The following is a 19662-nucleotide window of genomic DNA, read 5'->3' as shown; positions in this document are numbered from 1 at the left end:
TTTTGAACCAGGCTGTAAACATGTTTATTACTGCTGTGAAGTTGGTCTTTTTACAATGGGAGTCTATAGGGATTTGCTCTGTTTTGGAGCCCCCAGTGGATGAAGGCGGAACTGCAGTTTCTAGCTTCACTTTTAACCATGGAGGATGGTAATTGGTCAAAATCCACTGGAATTTGTTCAAAATGTGGAACATGAGCTAAGATGTAAAATGTTGAAAAAACTTGTGAACCACACATCCAGTCTGGAGTCTGTAGTTTAAAACTTAAACATATTAAATCTTACAGAGTTAAATGAAGGTAAAGACGTGGCGATGTCTGGTTGTCTGTCAGACTGGGTTCAGACTAGTTTCAGACCTCTTTTGCACAGTATGTTACGCAAATGCTCACAACGAACAGGAAAAATGCATCTGAATTCTTGTGGTTCTGGTGCTACAAACTGCAAAAGTGAAAACATATAAATTATATTGATCAACAGGAGTTTAGCCGTCACGTTTCTGATGCAACCAGACTGAACCTTCTCCAGAACCTCCAGGCGTCTCGGATCAGAAACCAGACCTGTCATCCTGCTCTGATCTGAGCTTCAGAAATCAGCCAGCACATTCCACTGGGCATGATGACGGTGTGTTTACATGAGATAAAACAGCCTGAGAGGACGAAGGTCAAGTTGAAAGTTTGCGCTGAGGTGTTTAGACAAGATCGGACGTGATGAGGTAGCGACTTGCAACCCCTGCGCGTGTTTTAACTTGACAGAAGACTGAAAGGGAAGGTGTTTGTTGTTGCCATGGTTTTCCTTCGCCAGACGCTGCTGCTTCGGTACCTGCTGTTGACGACCACGCTGACTCTGCTCCTCTTCATCAGCTCCTTCTGGCTTCGTGAGTTTCATTCAAACTGATCGGCCATGTTGGCGCCACCTTTACGGATTCAAACCGTTTACAATGACATAGCATCAAAAGACGACCTGATGTTTGTTTACCTTATGCTTAATGTTTGTTCTGCAAAAGTAAGTAAAAGAGGCTTCCTTTCTTTATGCCCCTCCCCTAACAGGAATACTATGTTCTGATTGGCTGATTCTGTTCTTTACGCCCCTCCCCTAAAAGGAATACAATGTTCTGATTGGCTGATTTAGTTCTCTACACCCCTCCTCTAAAAGGAATTCTATGTTCTGATTGGCTGATTCTGTTCTTTACGCCCCTCCCCTAAAAGGAATACAATGTTCTGATTGGCTGATTTAGTTCTTTACACCCCTCCTCTAAAAGGAATTCTATGTTCTGATTGGCTGATCATTGTGTTGTAAACGGCATTATTTATGGATGAAACTGGATGAATATAATGAATCTGCCTCGGTGTTTCATATTTTCTGTCAGGCTACAGTGTGATGTAAAGTAACGGGCTTGTAAGAAATAATTTTATCAGGAAATTATTTGAAACTGTTAAATAACAAACTATTTACCTGTTTTACTTCAGCTCAGGGTGGAGGACGAGGTTGCAGCTCCTCCTGGCAGCCATGTTTGACTTTTTACAGCCAAACGGTACGTCAAACACACAGTTTTTTTTAAAAAATTATTATTATTAAACAGAAATACAGGTAAAAACCAGTTTGAGCGTTATGTTCACCATGGGGGGGGGGGGGGTGTCATGGGCTGGGGGGCTGTGGCCACCCTTTTCTTTGCCTCTTGGCTCCGTCCCTGCTGTTTGAAGTAGCTCTTGTCAGGTGTGAATTTGCACAGCAGAGCCTGAGAGGGATGAAAGCATGTGTGCAGATGGTTAAATGTAAAATCTTCAGTGATCAGAGGAGCGTTAACAGATAAAAATACTGGGATCAGTTTTCATTTCCCAGCATGCACTGCGTTTCTCAGTTACTGCAGTGTCTTCTTATGGAATCTGCTGGAAGTTTCCATCAGAAGATGCTACGCTGTGCTCATAAAGGGATGAAAAATGGTCAGCAGTAGGACTCAGGTAGGCTGTGGAGGTTAAACCAGGTCATACTAAGGGGACCAAACGGGGAGAATGACGCCAGCAGCAGCTTGAAGCTTTGATACAAGGCAGGATTCCTTTCTGCTTAAAGTTGCTGCCTTGTGATTGGCTGGTTAGATATTTGTATTAACAAGCAGCTGAACATGATAAAGTGGATCATATTAAATGATAAATGGCTGCATTTCCTCCAGATTTAACTGGATTACGGCTTTCTCTTCCAGCCTGGCCCTCCACCAGTCCCTAACAGGTGGGCAGGGCTGGATGCGACCCCGCCTCTTATCAAAGATTGTCCTGGACAGTCGTTTCAGGCCCGACATCTTCTCCGCCACCTCAAGTCCAGCCTGGCTGAAGATGAGGACGACATCCTGCTGGAGTCCTACCTGCAGAGCTGGGATCAGCTCCTGAAGTACATCTACGACTTTCCTTCCTTCTTAGTGGCTCCTGGGCCAAAGCGAGCCTCACAAAACCATGTTTTTATCCTTCCTGATGCCGTTTCTCAGGCGTGAATCTTAAAAAATTAACTTATTTCAGTTTGTTTTCCTCAAGAAAGCTCATAAAAACCCTGAGTTGGCTTCTAAACTTGACTTTAAATCTATGTTGACAGTTTACGTCATTTTGTTTTTGCTCCTCAGTTTCATGGAGTCTCTCGGGACAATAGTTGGCTTCTTCTCTCAGAAAGTGAAAGAAAAGATTTGGCTGATTCGAGAGCTGTCGCTCAGACACAGTTTAGAGGCGGCTGGGAAGCCAGGCGACCCTGCTGAACTACAAACCCCCGCAGCGTTTGGACGACAAACCCCTGCAGCGTTTGGACTACAAACCGGGGTGAGACATCAGTTCGTCTCTAAAAGACCAGTAAAAGTAGTTCCACTAATTTATTCTGACATTTCTTGCCCTGAGGCATATCGATCGGTGCGCTCCATGGTGGAGGCGGAGCTAAAAGCGGGCGTGGTCAACTTCCTCCATCGTACGGACTCTGGATGCAGAACGCTGCTGCGGCTGCATCGCTCACTGCTGTGGCTGAAGCTGATGCTGGAGGGTTTATCCGAGGGACCGGACGCCGACGGACGATTCAAAACACCCGGCGAGCTCAGCAGGTAACGCCTTCTCTGCTTCTAGTCGCAAAGGAAAATCAGAGAAGACGTTCTGATTGTCTGATCCTGTTCGGTCAGGGATGCCTACCAGGTGGCGTTGGCCCCCCACCACCCCTGGTTCCTCCGTCAGGCCGCCGAGTTTGTCTTCCTCGCACTCCCTGACAGGAAGTACTTCCTGGAGCTGGTGTGTGTCCAGAGGCAGCAGGACGCCACGCCAGTCCTGCACGTCATCATCCACGCCCTGACGCTGGTGCACGAAAGGACCCAGCGAATCCTGGCCGAGTACGACATGCTGGAGCTGCCGTGAGCTGCAGACTAAAAGACCCGACCAGAGTGCGAGAAAACACAGAACATGAGAACATCAAGGTTCACTTTAGAACTTCTGATTATTTCTCCTCGTCGGACAAGGAGTCGTATGAAAGCAGAGACTCTGCTGGTTACAGAGACGTCTGTCTCGTCTCTGTGGGACAGAAACTCTGGAAGACATCCGCCTCGTCTCCGTGGGACAGAAACTCTGGAAGACGTCTGTCTCGTCTCTGTGGGACAGAAACTCTGGAAGACGTCTGTCTCGTCTCTGTGGGACAGAAACTCTGGAAGACGTCTGTCTCTGTGGGACAGAAACTCTGGAAGACGTCTGTCTCGTCTCTGTGGGACAGAAACTCTGGAAGACGTCTGTCTCGTCTCTGTGGGACAGAAACTCTGGAAGACGTCTGTCTCTGTGGGACAGAAACTCTGGAAGACGTCTGTCTCGTCTCTGTGGGACAGAAACTCTGGAAGACGTCTGTCTCTGTGGGACAGAAACTCTGGAAGACGTCTGTCTCGTCTCTGTGGGACAGAAACTCTGGAAGACGTCTGTCTCGTCTCTGTGGGACAGAAACTCTGGAAGACGTCTGTCTCTGTGGGACAGAAACTCTGGAAGACGTCTGTCTCGTCTCTGTGGGACAGAAACTCTGGAAGACGTCTGTCTCTGTGGGACAGAAACTCTGGAAGACGTCTGTCTCGTCTCTGTGGGACAGAAACTCTGGAAGACGTCTGTCTCGTCTCTGTGGGACAGAAACTCTGGAAGACGTCTGTCTCGTCTCTGTGGGACAGAAACTCTGGAAGACGTCTGTCGTCACAAACCATGTCCCACTTTTACTGTTTTTATTCCAGCTCTGAAAGACTCTCCTCGTGTGTCTGCTGTGTTCAAACTGTTCTCATTTCAAGGACTATTTTACTAATTCTTAGAACTTATGTACAGTTTTATGGACATAAATGAGATGGCTGCCGTGTCATTTACATTTTCTACTGAGTTTCAGGTGAATTCCCCCTGACAGGGGGATTTTGGGGGAAATCTATATCTAGCAGAAGTCAGAAAAAAAAATCAACCTTGAACTATTGTTTATTTTGGTCATAGAGACACTAAACATACAAACATGTTACGTACATTTTTCATACTTTTATCAAATAACAGTTAAAGGAAGTAGCTGTCAGAGAGGATTACGTTTCTCTGCAAAACAAAACTCATCCGAGACCAGATCTTTGTTATTTTGGTGTAAATTAACAAAAACAAAATTATAAATAAGATCACAACTATTTTTTCTTTTTTGTGGTAGTACCTTATCAGTTTTACCATTGATATCTGCTTACCACAAAATGGTAAATACTGCCTTGTGATGGACCGGCAATCTGTCCAGGATATACCTGCCTCTCGTCCAATGATTGCCGATTAAGGCCAGCTCCCCCATGACCTTTTATCAGACTAAGTTGTTAATGTTGATAATGGATGAATGAATGTTAAATAACTATTATTTATTTGATTAAAAATGCATAGATAAAGCTTTTATGAAAACACTGAAACAAAAAGGACGAATCAACACGCCAACGTTACATAAATGCTAACTATGCGGCTAAACTTTATCATAACAAGGAAATAGTTCCTACTGTGATACTTTTTGCTAAAAAGTCATTTTTTTCTTCATTTGTATTTCTTCCTCTACAGAACCAGACAGTGACAGAATAAATTTCTCCACATTTTAATGCTGTAGCTGCTGTAAAACTAGCTAGTATCCTTGCTAGCCCTCTGATTAATGACACTGATCATGTAGCTAGCTTAGTCGGCACTAAGCTAATCTTGAAGCACCTTTCTAGTTATTTTTAGCTCCAATGTGAACATATTGATTGTAGTACTATGTGAGTCAGTTGTACCTGCGCAGGGATGAAATCTCTGCTGGGAACATGCAACTAATGTCATGTTAGGCTGTTAATCTGAAATGAGCATGAAGGTACTTAGCAGGCTAATCTAGTTCTATGCTAGCTTTTCTGGTTCCTTGCTGCAACAAATCAATGGTTAATTAACAGACTGCAGATGTCAACAACAATTTGTTTCAGAACCTTTTTGTTTTAATCAGGTGTGTTGCTGGACGAGCATCACCTTATCTGATCTCCGATCGCTCAGGGCAGGGCTCTAAGGTCTAAGATCGTCTCACCAGCTTAAGTCAGTGGACTCGTAACTTTCACACTGAATTTTCTTACATAAAGTGAGGCTGGTGGATCTGTCTAAATAAAGATAGTATTGATATACTGTACAACAGTAGTATTGGCGTCGTTCAATACCAGCGAAAAGATATTTTCCTTGCAGAAGGTTTTGGGGCCAAAAAGTAAAAGAATGTGAATGAGATTCAATCAATAATTTAGACTTTATTTTTCTCAGAAAATGGTGTGATAAAATTGTGAATAACTCATTTAATTATGTTGTTTTATATTATTTACAAACAAAACAGCTTAAATTAAAATTTTATTTTAAAATGTTTTTAAAAGATCTTTGTTCAGTGTTTTATAATCATGTTGTGTAATCAAAGGCAAAATCATTAAATGGTGGTATCTACATCTCTATTGACAATTCTTGCCCAGCATTTACATAGTATTGGATCGATAGAAAATATTTGCAGTATTGACCAGCTCCAACCTGAAGCTTTTCATCTTATTAGCTGCAACTATTTTTACCCAATGCTAGTATGAGAACTTGTTAAAAGGTCCATTTATGCTGAACACAGATGATGGATCCGCAGATGGATGGACAGTTTCGTCTGCCTCCTCTCAGTTATATGAGTAGTTTGATCCGATTTTTAAAGAGCTTAGCTATCTGTCACTTGAGGCAGAAAACGTTGCAATACCACCAGAAATCATGGGGGCAGTGTTGTGTTGTATAGCTGACATGCAATCAGAGAAAGGAAAAAACCAGAAAAGAAGACGATGCAGAAACTGACAGATGAAAATTGCCAGAAAAAGACAGAAGAAACCGAGAGCAGTAAAAATGATGGTTTTGTTCTTCTGCTGATTTTGGACGGTAGTAGCAGCACATTACTGTTACCACCCAGTGTGAAAAGTCAAATGTGAACTCAGCACTGCCCTCTAGTGGATGAACTGACTTAACAAGTATGGGAACTTAAAAAAAAAACAAAAAAACATAAAAACATGAAGACAGAAGTGTATAAAACTTATAAATATCTTTATTTACGTTTGTAAGGCCTGGGATATACTTGCTGCTGGCAATGTGTCTGCATCTGTCTGTGTTGACCTTTGGCATGTAGGCTGTGCACATTGACAAGAGGTAATGTGTCGCACGCTTGTTCTCTCCCACAGTTGGGGATCTTCTCTGGCCATCTGATGTTCAAGATGTTCCGGCATCTGTTGATGAAGGTCTGGAGCCATAGAGCAGGACCGATTTCACGTTGGTTTTACGGAGTGAGAGGGCAGTTGATCTCCAGATAGGTCTCAAGGTGCTGAAGGCATGTTGAGTTTTGTTTATATGACACTGGACGAACTCCAATAGAGATTGGAAAGCGAAAATGGAACTGGATTGGCCAAACTCTGCGGAAGCCTGCACACAACATCATCAGGCAGGCCCTTGACTGGAATCCTCAAGGCAAGCGCAAAGTACTTCCACCGAAGCAGACTTGGCGGAGAAGCATCGATGCTGAGATGTAGGCTGCCGGAAAAATGTGGACTGAGCTAAGGAGGACCAGCCAGAACCGAGCGCAATGGAGGAGTGTTGTTGAGGCCCTATGTTCCCCAAGGAATCAAGTGGCATAAGAAGAAGAAAGAATCTGTCACGTGCGCAAGGTGTGACTTAAACAGTTGAGGCGCTCATTGGAACAAGAGCACAAACCGGCAATTGTTCCTCCCCACTGCACAGGGATAAACACTTGTGCCTAGTTAGCAACAGATTGGTAAACTATGGTTTTCCAAAATACCACAGGAGTACAACATTTCAGATGAATGGTCTTTTCACTTGTTCATTGTCCTGGTGCGGTGTACTTCCTCCTATAGATGACCTCCAGAATTGAATGTTTTGGTCACAGCATGCTAGCCTTGTTTGCAGCAAACCTAACCTGTGGAGAGTGCAGTCAGCTTTGCAGCATCTGCTGGGGTAGTAGCATCAGAACCAGAGACTTGAAGAGAATCAACAAACTGATCCAGAAAGCTGCTTCTGTGCTTGGAGTAACTCTGGAGCCGCTGGAGCTGTCCAAAGAAGAATGCTGCACAAGCTGATGAAGATGATGGAGGATTCTTCACACCCTCTCCACAACACAGTGATGAAACAACAAAGGGTGTTCAGTGAGAGGCTTCTTCAGGTCCCATGTAAGACTGAAAGATACAGAAGATCATTCCTGCCAGCAGCCAGCAGCCTCCGGAACAAGACCTCCTATAGTTATTATTATTATATACTACAGTATTTCCCTTTGGGGATTAATAAAGTATTGTTAATTTCAAAACACAAACATAGCTGAGTCATGAACGTAAACATACACAGCAAGTACATCCCAACTCCTTGGGACCACAAATGGGCCATAACTTTAACAATCAATGGACCTGGAATCACCATGACAACCACTTAATTTTTTAGTTTCTTCTAATTTTGTTAAAGGAACAACAAGAATAAATTGACAGGCTCATTCTGTCAACTGAAAGCAGTTGATATCGATCAGAAACTGGTTTTCTATAACAGAACAGAGCCATAGCTGACTTGGTTATTACCATAGACATGGGTTGTTACACGGACGTAATTCGGTGTTGCACCCAAACCGGAAGAGGGTGTTTGTTTGGAGGAAGTTTTGCACGTTTTTGTCGCAGAGAAAAAACTAAAAAAACCTGCATATGTCGTCCTGGAGAAGCGGCAGCTGCTCGGAGCCGCTCACCGGGCTCGGTACCGTGTCCAAGACCGACATCCTGAGAGGAATCATCGCGGAGAAGCTGAGCACCGTCGCGCGGGAGATCCTGGCGGTGGTGGAGAGGACCGTAGCCGGATACGAGGAGGAGGCTTCGGGCTTCAGGCAGGAGATCGATCGGCAGAGGAGACATCTGGAGGTCCTGCAGCCTCACGTCCAGCTGCACAAAGTTGGTCAGAGATGCTTTGCTGGTTATTTACACTCAATAACATCTGAAATGTATTAATTTAAAACACGAAAGGAGCTTTTTATACAAGTTTCTGGATTTTTAGACTCATTGATGGTCAGAGATGCATGGAATTATTATTTCCAGTCAGTAACATTTATTGATAGTCAATGAGATGATTTAACATCTGAAATGTATTAATTTAAAACCTGAAAGTAGCTTTTTATACATATTTCTGGATCTTTTTACTCAGTAATGCTCAGAGATGTTGAGATCATTTCTATTTAATACACACTTCAGTATGAAACACACATCTCAACCTGTGCTCAGATGAATAAATGTTTCATCCACATTTTTATTCTCAGTCTCACAGGTGATCATTTTTCGTTAAAAAGCATCCAAACAGCAAAATATCTCAACTACTTTGGCCAACTAGATCATATAAACACATGGGACCAGTGTCGAAACTATTCACTCATATTTTATTTGTATCTTTTAAAGCTGATGTAATAATTTTGCTGTAGAGACGAGCAGAGATGTATTGATTTACTTGTTTGAAAGGTGGAGTATGTAAGATTTTCAATATTTTCAAACTAAATTAACTACAATCATTATTAGATAGTCTTTTGAACATGTAGGTTCCAGTCTGTCATTAAACAAACTTGTAATTTAATAACACATCAAATATGGACAGACTGGAACCTATATGTTTTTTTAAAAAAAACTAATTATGATTGTAGTTATTTTTTTAGTTAATTTAGTTTGAAAATATTGAAAATCTTACATACTCCACCTTTAATCTGTTTATGATGTTTCCTGTTACCAGATCAGTTTATCTGAACTTTATTGTGATGATCATACTGGTTGCTGTTATTACTGATGTAAATTATTTTGGATTGATTTAGTTTGTCGCTCTTGTAAAGAAACGTGTGGTTTACTACACCCTGATGAAACTTTGTTATTACAAGATAATTTAAGAAGAAAAAAGTCTTTCTAAAGTCTAAGACAACGTCTACTATGGCGGGTTTATGTGCGTTAGCAGTAGCATGCCTTATGTTCCCGACTGATGTGGTCCACTTTGCTGGTCTTAGCAAAGACTTGAGCTGCAGGTGTCTGATTTTTTTTTTATTTTTTATCAAGACAGCACACAGATTTCTGGTCTGGTTGTTGGTTTTTATGTCTGAGTCCATTGTTAGACCCCGATTTCTGGTCTGGTTGTTGGTTTTTAGGTTTGGTGGTCTTTAGTTGTACAGAATGAAGCTCTGTGGTGGCCTTTGTCATGGAGCCAAAGTGAAACAACTAATCGCCTTGGTTTTGTTTTTATTTAGCTGAAAACAGACACATCCAGTCATTAATCTCCTCAACAAATGTACCAAGGCCCTGTACAGGTCCTCGTCTCCTGGTGACATTGTAACATAAACCTGTGTGTCGTCTGCGTAGCTATGGTAACTCATGTTATTCTGTATGACCTGTGCTGGTGGGAGCATGGAGATGTTAAACAGAAGAGGCTCTAGCATGGAACCTTGTGGAACTCCACATTTAATTCTTGTCTGTGTCAACAGGTAACTTTACATCTGAGCAAAGTACTTTCTGTTCTCTACGTTATGAGCCAGTTCAGTACAGAACCAGAGACCCACCCAGCTCTCCAGTCGTTGGAGTCATATATTGGCACTTTGATTTTTATAAGTGCAATAAAGAAGCAAACTGTGTTTGATCGTCAGTCCCTCCCGCTGCAGAGGTTTTCCATGATTTTCCTACTTACACCCCCGCGTCACTTCAGGTCTGAAAAAACGGTAAAACTGTTTTTCGTTTTTTGTATTAAAGTGATTTTATTTTTCTTTCTCCAAACTATAAAATAAAATGTTTGAAAAAGTTTAATTTTGGTTTCAGTTTTAACAATTGAAGGGAAAATGGCTCATTTAGTTTTGTCATCCTGAAACAAAAATCAAAGTTTTTTAATCCTCAACGAAAATCAAATGAACACAAAGAAGCTCAGACCACAAAGTCTCCTGAACGTTAACGCAGAAACATGATAAATTCACAGCATCTTGTCACATTAAAGATCTGTGTTTTGTGCAGACGAGGAGGACGCTCCGACCCCGGGTTGTCCCATCAGTGGTGGTGATGATGTTGATCAACCTGCCGTCTGCAAACAGAAAGGAGGAAACTTGAAGGACGAAACCAGACAAGGTGAAAAATGTTGCTTCAGTCTGTCGTTTGCAGCCAGGATGGAAGACGAAGGTGTCCTCACCAGACAAAGTCCTCCTCCTCTTCGTCTCCTCGTTTCACATCCAGAAAGTTTCCTGATCATGAAGCTTCGACATACATGTCGTTTCATGAACATGAGATGTGTTTATCTGCATTTTCTCACATTTAACGTCTTTGTTTTACACAGATGTGGAGGAACCTTTGACCCTGGGTTGTCCCATTAGTGATGATGATGATGAAAAGTGGGAACCTCTGATCTGCTCCATACAGAAACGAGAAGACCTGAAAGACCCGGATTTTCATTTACCATCAAGGTTCCACATCCCAGTTATTTCATAAAGACACTTTGCAAGACCACTAGAGGGTGCCGTAGACCTTCATGCAGTTTAATCTACAGCGTTTTGCTGCGTCATACATGTCGAATTGTTTAATGAATCATTTTTATCAATCAAATCAAACTATTTCTATTGCATTTTTCATGCTTTAAAAAAAACAATCCAAAGTGCTACTGACAATACAAATAAAATCAGGTAATTTAAAAGTTAACAAAGTTTGAACAACTATTTGTTCTTATAAATTTATGCTGTATTTTAATGCAAATAGTTTTCACTGTCAGATGCCACATAAATAATTTGTTCCGGTCCAAAAACCACTTCTTGTCCAGGAAAACACAAAGAGGAGGTCACATGGTGGACTTTTCCAAGGTGTGTTTGTCCTCCTGTCCACCAGGTGGCAGGACTTCAACCTGCTTTTGTGGTAGATTTAACTTCCTGCTCCTCTTCGTCAGTAACAAAATCCATGTTATAAAATGTTTTAACTGGTGCCAACAATAGAAAAGTGAATATTCGTGTTTTTTCCTCAGAACCAGCACTTTGGCTGTTCTGTCATGTTTAGTGGAGAAATAAACGGGACAGAGTATTCCTACCATTCCGGTGTAAGGCCCATTTATGCTCCTTTTACGTACGTCTATTTCAGATTTCCTTCCCATCACACCGTCATAACGTTAGAGGTGTAGTTAGTCAGCAGAACCACTAGAGGGCCGTTCGGAGCTCACCTCCCAGTTCTGACGTTGGTTTCAGACGATGACAAACATGGAGATGTAAAACAAAGCGGAGCAGTGTCTGGGAGGACTTTAAATACCTGACGCTTTGGTGGTAATGCTCATTACTGCTCACGTAAAAGACTGGCAAAAGTTTCTGTCTCTATTAGGGCTGCAACTAAGGATTATTTTAACAGTCGACTAACCTGTAAATAATTTTGTTGATAAATCCTGATTATTTCTGTCCCGCCCACCATCTGTGCTTCCAGTTGACGCAGCTTTTTTTTTACTGGTTCCAGTATGTTTTACCCCACTCTCTCCATCTGCATCATATGAAGGTCCCCCTGGTTCCCAGTCGGTCCCAACATGATGTCCTTTAGTAAGTTAAAAGAACGACTCCTGAACCAGTTAGATATTTAGCTTAACAGCTTACTACTAATTTATTGTGAAACATTCAAACTTAGCTATAGTGTCATATCCAAGCTGTACAAAATTTGACTCAAAAGGAAAATAAATAAAATATTTTAACATCTTAATCTTAAAAGAATTGCATTGAAAGGATTATTTACATCTTGAAAAAGCCTGTTTTGCAGTTAAACAAAGACCAGAATCCTTTAAAACATTACTGAATCCAAACGGTGATCCGGATCACCACCAGAATTAAATCACTTCTTCCTTTTCACATTTCCAACAACTTCTGAAAATCTCATGAAAATCTATCCATAACTTTCTGAGTTATTGAACACAAACAGATAAACGGCGGTAAAAAGCAGAAGCTCTTTGGCAGAGGTAACAACAGCACATCGCTACTCGCTAATGCTAACTTTAGCTAATGCTAACTTTGCCATCAGGAACGCTGGAAACCATGACTCCGGGCTGCTTTCCTTCCAGATGCTGATGCATGACTGTCGTGCTGCCGTGGTATGCCGACTCTGCGTGGCAGACGACACGTTTCACCTGTTTGACACTTTGTTTAGACTGAAATATCCCCAAACTTTGGAAATAGATTGCGCTGCCGTCAGTTTCTTCTTCGTTGGTTAAACAAAAAGACGATACTGTCCCCAGCACCTTCTGTAGTGCTTTGCGTCGTTTGCTTGGTGTTTAGAGTTCTTCTACTGTCTGAAAACCCGTGGTTGGTAAATGGCGTTCAGTCGCCTGGTGCAGCGTTTTATTAGCAAAGTTACGGGCGTTTATAACGGACACCTTCGTCTCTATGGACCTTTGAACCAATCAGACCTGATCTTTGACTGTCCTGCAGATCCGTTTCAGGCCCGACTAAGTCTACCAGGAAGAGTCCTGGCAAACCTCAGAGCAGTGACCTGGAAAACCATCGGACCATCAGGGTCCGGTTTCTGGACGACTCTGAGACCAAGGTGCTCTCAAACCTCGGTCAGTAAATCCCACTGGTTTCCAGTTCAGACAGGTTGTTCTGGTTTAAATCCAGCTTTTTCTTGGGACTGAAATCCTCCTGTGATTTGCTCTTCTAGTCTTTCAGAACACTCAGGTGCAGGACCTGAGGTGTCCTCACGGTCTACAGGAGGACGACTTCCTGAGCCTGCTGAAGTCCACCTTCCCCCAGCTGGCCAGCGAGGACAAACCGTTCGGCATCTTCAGGGCCGATCGGAGCAGAAAACTCCAAAGGTTCAGACTGGAGACCCTGACGCCAGAGGAGATCTACAGGAACTTCCGGCCCTCCAAGGGACAACGAGTCACCCTCTACCTCAAACTGCTGGTAAGTCTGCTGACTCAGATGTTTGGTAACCTGGAAGCTGAAATGTCATGTGATGGAAATACTTACAGACCAACATCAGGGGTAGTGGAGGCTTTACGTCTTCGTCTCCGGCAACGTCGGTTGAAATGGCCTCTGTGAGATCCACCACAGAGCAACAAGGTCCTGCTCTTCATCCACTAAGTTTCAAAGGACAAAATGTCCATTTCCACCAAGCGGCAACCTCCAGTGGTTAACAGTGAAGCCTGTGCAGAAGTGCACAAAACTGCAGTTCCCCCTTCATCCACTAGGGGCTGCAAAACAGAGCAAATCCCCATAGACTCCCATGTTAAAAAGACCAACTTCACAGCAGGAATAAACATGTTTACAGCAGGAATAAACATGTTTACAGCCTGGTTCAAAAATCCATTTTAGGTTTAATAGGTCAGGTTTACCTTCATGACAACTGTGGGGGGGAGTGAATTTTTTTCTAACTTGCCCGTTTTAAAGTAATTTAAAGTAATTTAATCTCGAAGTTCGGCATATTTAGGGGCGTGTCCTTTTGATTGACAGGTACCCGATCTCCCGCTTCAAGTCATAATAACGTGGAACAACCGCGGTTTTTAGCCGGTTAACAACGTGACTTAGCTTTAGCCCGCTTACCTCTATTAGCTGGTTAGCTCCTGTTATCTCCGGGTTAGCTCGGTTAGCTCTTAGCTACAGAAAGCTCGGAGTTCGCTCGATGTCAATCATCCACCATGACGCTCACAGCCCCCCTCTCAGCTCCGTCTCTTTGCCCATATTTGTATTTTCCGGGCGAAACGACACGCATGCCCCTGCCAAGATGGCGATGGTAGGAACCGCCCACCGAGCTTCAATTCAGCTCTTCAGAAACGTACGGGTGACGTCACGGAGGCTCCGCCCATCTTTTTTATATGATCTATGGTTTTACATACTGGACCTTGAAACCTATTAAGTATTGTTAATGTTATAAAAGCCATTGATGGGGGTGCTGATGGGGAAATGGGAAACTTTCTGCAGTTCGTCTTTAAAGTCCGTTTCTCTTCTCTTACATGTAAACATGGATGTTTGATTCAAATGCCGTAATACGTGACCACTACTTCCATCCATCTTTTACGTTGCCGTGGTTTTTTAGTCAGACCATCTATGAGATCAGTGGTTCTCAAACGCTTTGAACTGTGACCCCATGATGACATGTGTAGGTGTATGTGACCCCCCACCCCTCCACACGATGATGGTGTAATATAGCAGATGCTTCATCCTCTGAGTCTGGAAAGCTGTCAGAATATTCCTAAAAAAGGAGGAAAAAGTTGGTTTGTTTTACTGCTGTAACAAGGCGCCAACATGGCCATCTCACAACCCCAATGGGGGTCCCAACTTCCAGTTTGACAACCACTGCACTGGTGGGCAGTGTTGACTTTAAAGCACTTACAACCGTCCAGAAACACCAGAAGAAGAAAACGCCTTGTGCGTCACACGCTGGCACTTAAGGGTGACCTGATCCAATCCCGAAGTCTGAAATGTGAACATTATTGTGACTATGGTTATTACTGCTGTTATAACTGTGTAAGATTTCATTAGGTTGTAATAAATGCCCCATCCTTTCTGAAGTTACCTCACCAATACAAATCGAATAACATCACTGATCTAATAATTCCAACAAGTTTTATTCTGATTTGGAACATTTTACCTAAATACAACTATAAATGTGTGGTTTTGGAACAAAGATCCATCTTTTAGTGCCGTGTTCCTCATCGCATGCGGCTCTCTGACTCTTGCCTTGCGGCTCGTGAAGCAGCCTCTGGCTGTCTGAAAATGCATCTAAACAAGTCATAATGATCCTCAACGCTGCAGTTCTCTCCACAAACAAGAGCTGCAGGCTGCTTGCAGAAACTCTGCTGTCCTAACGGCCCTAACTGACCCTGTCAGAGTTGCCAGTTCTGGCTGATTTCAGCTGCAGCGAACTCCACCAAAGAGCTGCTCCGTCGGTAGCTCCGTATATATAATGAAAAGGAAACGCCCACATTCTGGAGGCATTATTGTATTTTCATCAGACGCCATTACTCCGTGTAATAATCAGGATAACCATTCCTTGCTAAAAAGCTGAATGTTACTGATTTGGCAACGTAAGGTGGGAACGCTGTTTAAGAGGGGGGTGGTGGCTGTGCGGGAAAAATCACAGTGGCTCTCCTCTTGTCTTAGTATACTGAATTCGGCTCTTGTTGAATTAACAGTGAAGATCACTGTTTTAGTGGGAAAAAAAAAAAGTCACATTAACATTCAAGGTGTTTACTATAAAACACACCTGCAGTAGTTTGACTGGCGTGTTATCGGTACACTTTTATTACCAAGTAGGACCACACACGCTGGGCATTGAGCCGATACAGATACTGGTATCGGTGCATCCTTACGAACAAGCAGACAAACACTCGGCTGATTCAGTAAAGAAACGGAGCTAGAGGGCAGACGGGGCAAATAGTTGCCATGGTTACGATTCATCTGCAGTTATTTCAGTTTCATTCTGCTTTTCGCCTCATTGTTAACTGGAATATGTTGAAAATGGGTTATTTTCACAGTATAAGAGCAGATATTGATAAGTAAGTAAACGTTAAACGGTTTACAGATATATGGACACGATCAAATCACTTATTGGTTCTGATTAAATGCCTCAGAGGTCCGGTTGGATGATGGATTATCTGTCATTCGGGCACCACTGAGATAATATGAAGGATGTAAAGAAACTGTAATAAATCTGGCAAAGATCTGAAGCGGTTTGACACTGGACTGAAGACCAGTAGCAACTGGTCTGACGGAGGCTTGGATCCTCATATGGACTTTATTCGCCTTAGGAATGGACAGATGCTGTTCATATGTGTTCTGTATTTAATAATCTGGGAACAAACTCTGCAGAAACAAGAGGATGAGGAGCAGCTGGAGGAGGATGAAGCTTCCCAGACGTTAACGTCACACAGCGAGCCTCCATCTGCAGCCCCGGGTGGCGTGGAGGGCGAGGAAGGTGGACGTGGTGCGAGGTGATTTATCTCATGTTGGATCAGAAATGATGAAAATAAATAGATGTTTAACCAGAAATTCATGTTTTTAGCCATTCTGTCCCATATTGTCATCAACCCAAACATTCCTCATGACACAATGAGTTAAATATGTAGCGAGAATAAATGTCCCTGGATCTGAGCGGCTTTTCCAGCGTCTCCTAATCTGTTGATACGACATGACATCTTCTGACCTCAGATTTATAGAAAACATCTTTGTGTTTCTGTGTCGCGTCGGAGTAAAACAGTCCCGTACTTCCAGGAATTAGTACTCATTTTTGTGTTTTTAAATGATCTGATCTGTTGTGAGCCTCGCTGTGTTGCAGCACCGCGGCGTTAGCTTGGTCTTAGTGGGATGCTCCACCCACCCAGTTAAATAAGCTTCATACTCAACTGGGAAACTTTCCAAACCAGGCGACTTCCAGTGTTCATCGATGGAAGCTGCTCTGACTTCCTTTAAAGGTGCTTGAAGCCAAGTTGTTCCCTGGTGAGAGCTGGGAGTTCAACTTGTACCAGTTCAGTTACTGGTTTGTTTCCTTTTACGAGGAAACCAGTGGATTTTCAGGTTGTCTCGCTAAACATTTCCCATTCATTTCACCACCTTCATATAATTTTCCTCACCATAAATAAGCCTTTTTATTATTAAACATGCAGATATGTTTTAATTTAAAGATGATTTGAACAATGTTTCTCTGTTTCTTCCAGAAAACGGTTTATAAAACCAGTTTTCCGGCTCCGGAGTCCCGTTCTGCTCCAGGATGCTACCGAAGAGGAAGCTTCTTCCCAGCGCTCCGATTCACAGCTGCAGGAAGCAGAGGTATCCGAGAGCGGCGAGCTGTCCGACAGCGACGGGGTTGAGGCGGGGCTTCTGGATGCCGACGACTGGGAACCAGGTTTGGACGAGCTGAGACGTCCCAGAAGCAGCGTGGACACAAAGAAGGGGAAGACGGCCTGCAAAGTGTGCGGCGTGTGGTACCGATTCAAGGGCGGCTTGAAAAGACACGCCTGGAGTCACGTGAACGAGCCGCAGGGCGTTTGTGGGATCTGCGGGAAGACGTTTCCGGAGGAGTTAAAGGTTCATCTCACAACGCAGCATCAGTGCCACGTCTGCACCGTCTGCGGGAAGTGTTTCGTCTCCGCCTCCAGCCTGAACACTCACACGGCTTTGCACACCGGAGACGGTTTGTTCACGTGTTCCGTCTGCAGCCGGGGTTTCCCCACCATGTCTCGCCTCAACATTCACCACGCAGTCCATCTGGTGGAGAGACCGCACCACTGCGACTTGTGCGAGAAGTCGTTCGTCACGACGAGACGACTGAAGCTTCACAGGCGGCTTCACACCATCAAAGAGGAATACAGCTGTAACATCTGCGGCAAGACCGTCACCAACCGCCGGTCGCTGGCGTCCCACAAGCTCACCCACACGGGGGAGCGCAGTCATGTCTGCGAGGTCTGCGGGAAAAGCTTCAAGCTCCGCCAAACGCTGAGGACCCACATGGCGACGCACACACACCGTGAGCGGCCATTTCTCTGTCACATCTGCTGCAAAAGCTTCTTCACCAAAAGCCTTCTGATGATTCACATCGGCACGCACAGCAACCACAAACCCTTCCTATGCACAGTGTGCAACCGAGGCTTCAACCTGAAGGCCACCCTCAAGAGTCACATGCGTGTCCACACCGGGGAGAGACCGTACCAATGCTCCGAATGCGGCCGCTCGTTCAAGTTCAAGGAGAACCTGACTGACCACATGAAGAGCCACCTGGGCATCAAAGATTTCACCTGCAGGGTTTGTGGGAAAAAATCCTCTCGTCTGGAGCATCTGAAAGTCCACATGAGGACGCACAACGGAGAGAGACCGTACAAGTGCACCGTCTGTGACAAAGCATTCACGCAGAGCCACTGTCTGAAGACGCACATGAAGGTGCACCAGACCAAAGAGGACGCTTCATCTGCACTGTTACAGGATGGTACGACCCCCGAAGCCCACGTCGCCTTCACATCAACGCTTTAACACATGCAGCAATGTCTGGCTCCTTTTATACGGCAGGGTTTCTAGGTCAGGTGATGGAAAAGAATTTAATTTGTACCTCATGTGAACTAATGTTTCTGCTTTGTGTGTAAATTCTTTACTATTCATTACGACAACAGAACTTTCACTGATGCTTCACCGTTAATCTGAGTTTTACTGAATGTGAGACTTGAGGTGGTTTCTGTAATATAAAGTTCTGAGATGCAAAAATGGGCCAAGTTCTGATCCCTGTGGGACGCTTCTCACCAAAAACCATTTACATATAGTTCACTGCACTTCTGGAGATCTGTTTACCCCTCATTTCTACTACTAGTTACTGATAACCCTTTTGCTCCTTTAGGGCTGAAATAAACGCCAAACTTTTCTGCTGAGTCAGTTTTATAAGGGTGTTCTATAATCACAGTTGACCCTTCAGAGTTACACGCTGCCATTTGAGCCAGTGCTTTAAATCATTACCAGTGTCAGAGGGATCAGTTAGTAGAAAAAACATGGTTTGTACAGATTTAGTGTTCATGGCTTTATCAGCTAAACAAGCTAATGTCCACTCTGTTATCCTTTCTTCTCCTGATCTCATTTCGTCTCAGTGAAACAATTTTAAGCCTTGAAATGTTCATGTTGTGGGGAAAGATACTAATTTTAGATCAAGTCATTGCTAATTAAAGCTTCACAGGAACCAGCAGAAAACGTTCCACTAAACCTTTAATAAAATGAGGAAAGTTTGTCCTCCAGGATTTTTGGTCTTTTGGAAGTTTAAGTAAACTCTTTGTATGAGTCTTGATAGGGCAGCTGGCTTGTAACCGGGAAATTGGGAGTTCAATTGCTGGCTTCCCCTGACTATGTGCTGAAGTGTCCTTGGGCAAGACACTAAAACCCTAAGTTGCCCCTGATGTGCCCATCGTGGGATTAGCATGTAAGTAAGTTGCTTCGGTTAAAAGCGTCAGCTAAATGACTGTACAATAGAATTGCGTCCTGACTGAATCTGTCCAGAAACACTCCATTTGGTGGAGATGGACGGGACAAATTTTCCATCAGTGTCATACCATTGGTTTGAGGAAAAAACAAAAAAAAAGGGATAAAGTACAAAGAAAGGCTGCTCATTTTTTGTAACATACCTTGTTTGAGATGGAGCAGAAGGAAGCCCAAAGCTTATTTAAATACTACTCC

At 43.5% G+C, this 19662-nt stretch overlaps 2 protein-coding genes across 2 annotated transcripts; both read left to right on the top strand.

Annotated features, from left to right (window-relative positions):
• Positions 1-780: 780 nt before the first annotated feature.
• Positions 781-3371, top strand: LOC306769315 (ceramide-1-phosphate transfer protein-like; the record flags this gene model as incomplete). Its single annotated transcript, XM_079257881.1, has 5 exons — positions 781-871; positions 1464-1528; positions 2195-2379; positions 2606-3067; positions 3143-3371. The coding sequence occupies 5 exons, from the start codon at positions 781-783 to the stop codon at positions 3369-3371; spliced, it is 1032 nt and encodes a 343-aa protein (XP_079114007.1).
• A 4832-nt stretch (positions 3372-8203) lies between these two features.
• Positions 8204-19074, top strand: LOC306769314 (uncharacterized protein; the record flags this gene model as incomplete). Its single annotated transcript, XM_079257880.1, has 7 exons — positions 8204-8447; positions 10520-10630; positions 10836-10962; positions 12946-13076; positions 13175-13419; positions 16327-16448; positions 17172-19074. The coding sequence occupies 7 exons, from the start codon at positions 8204-8206 to the stop codon at positions 18478-18480; spliced, it is 2289 nt and encodes a 762-aa protein (XP_079114006.1). The 3' UTR covers positions 18481-19074.
• Positions 19075-19662: the final 588 nt, after the last annotated feature.

The sequence above is a fragment of the Telmatherina bonti genome (assembly GCF_933228915.1).
Source record: "Telmatherina bonti genome assembly, chromosome: 18".
NCBI lineage: Eukaryota > Metazoa > Chordata > Actinopteri > Atheriniformes > Telmatherinidae > Telmatherina > Telmatherina bonti.
Note: the sequence above shows the minus strand (reverse complement) of the source record. Positions and strands in the feature narration are given on the sequence as shown.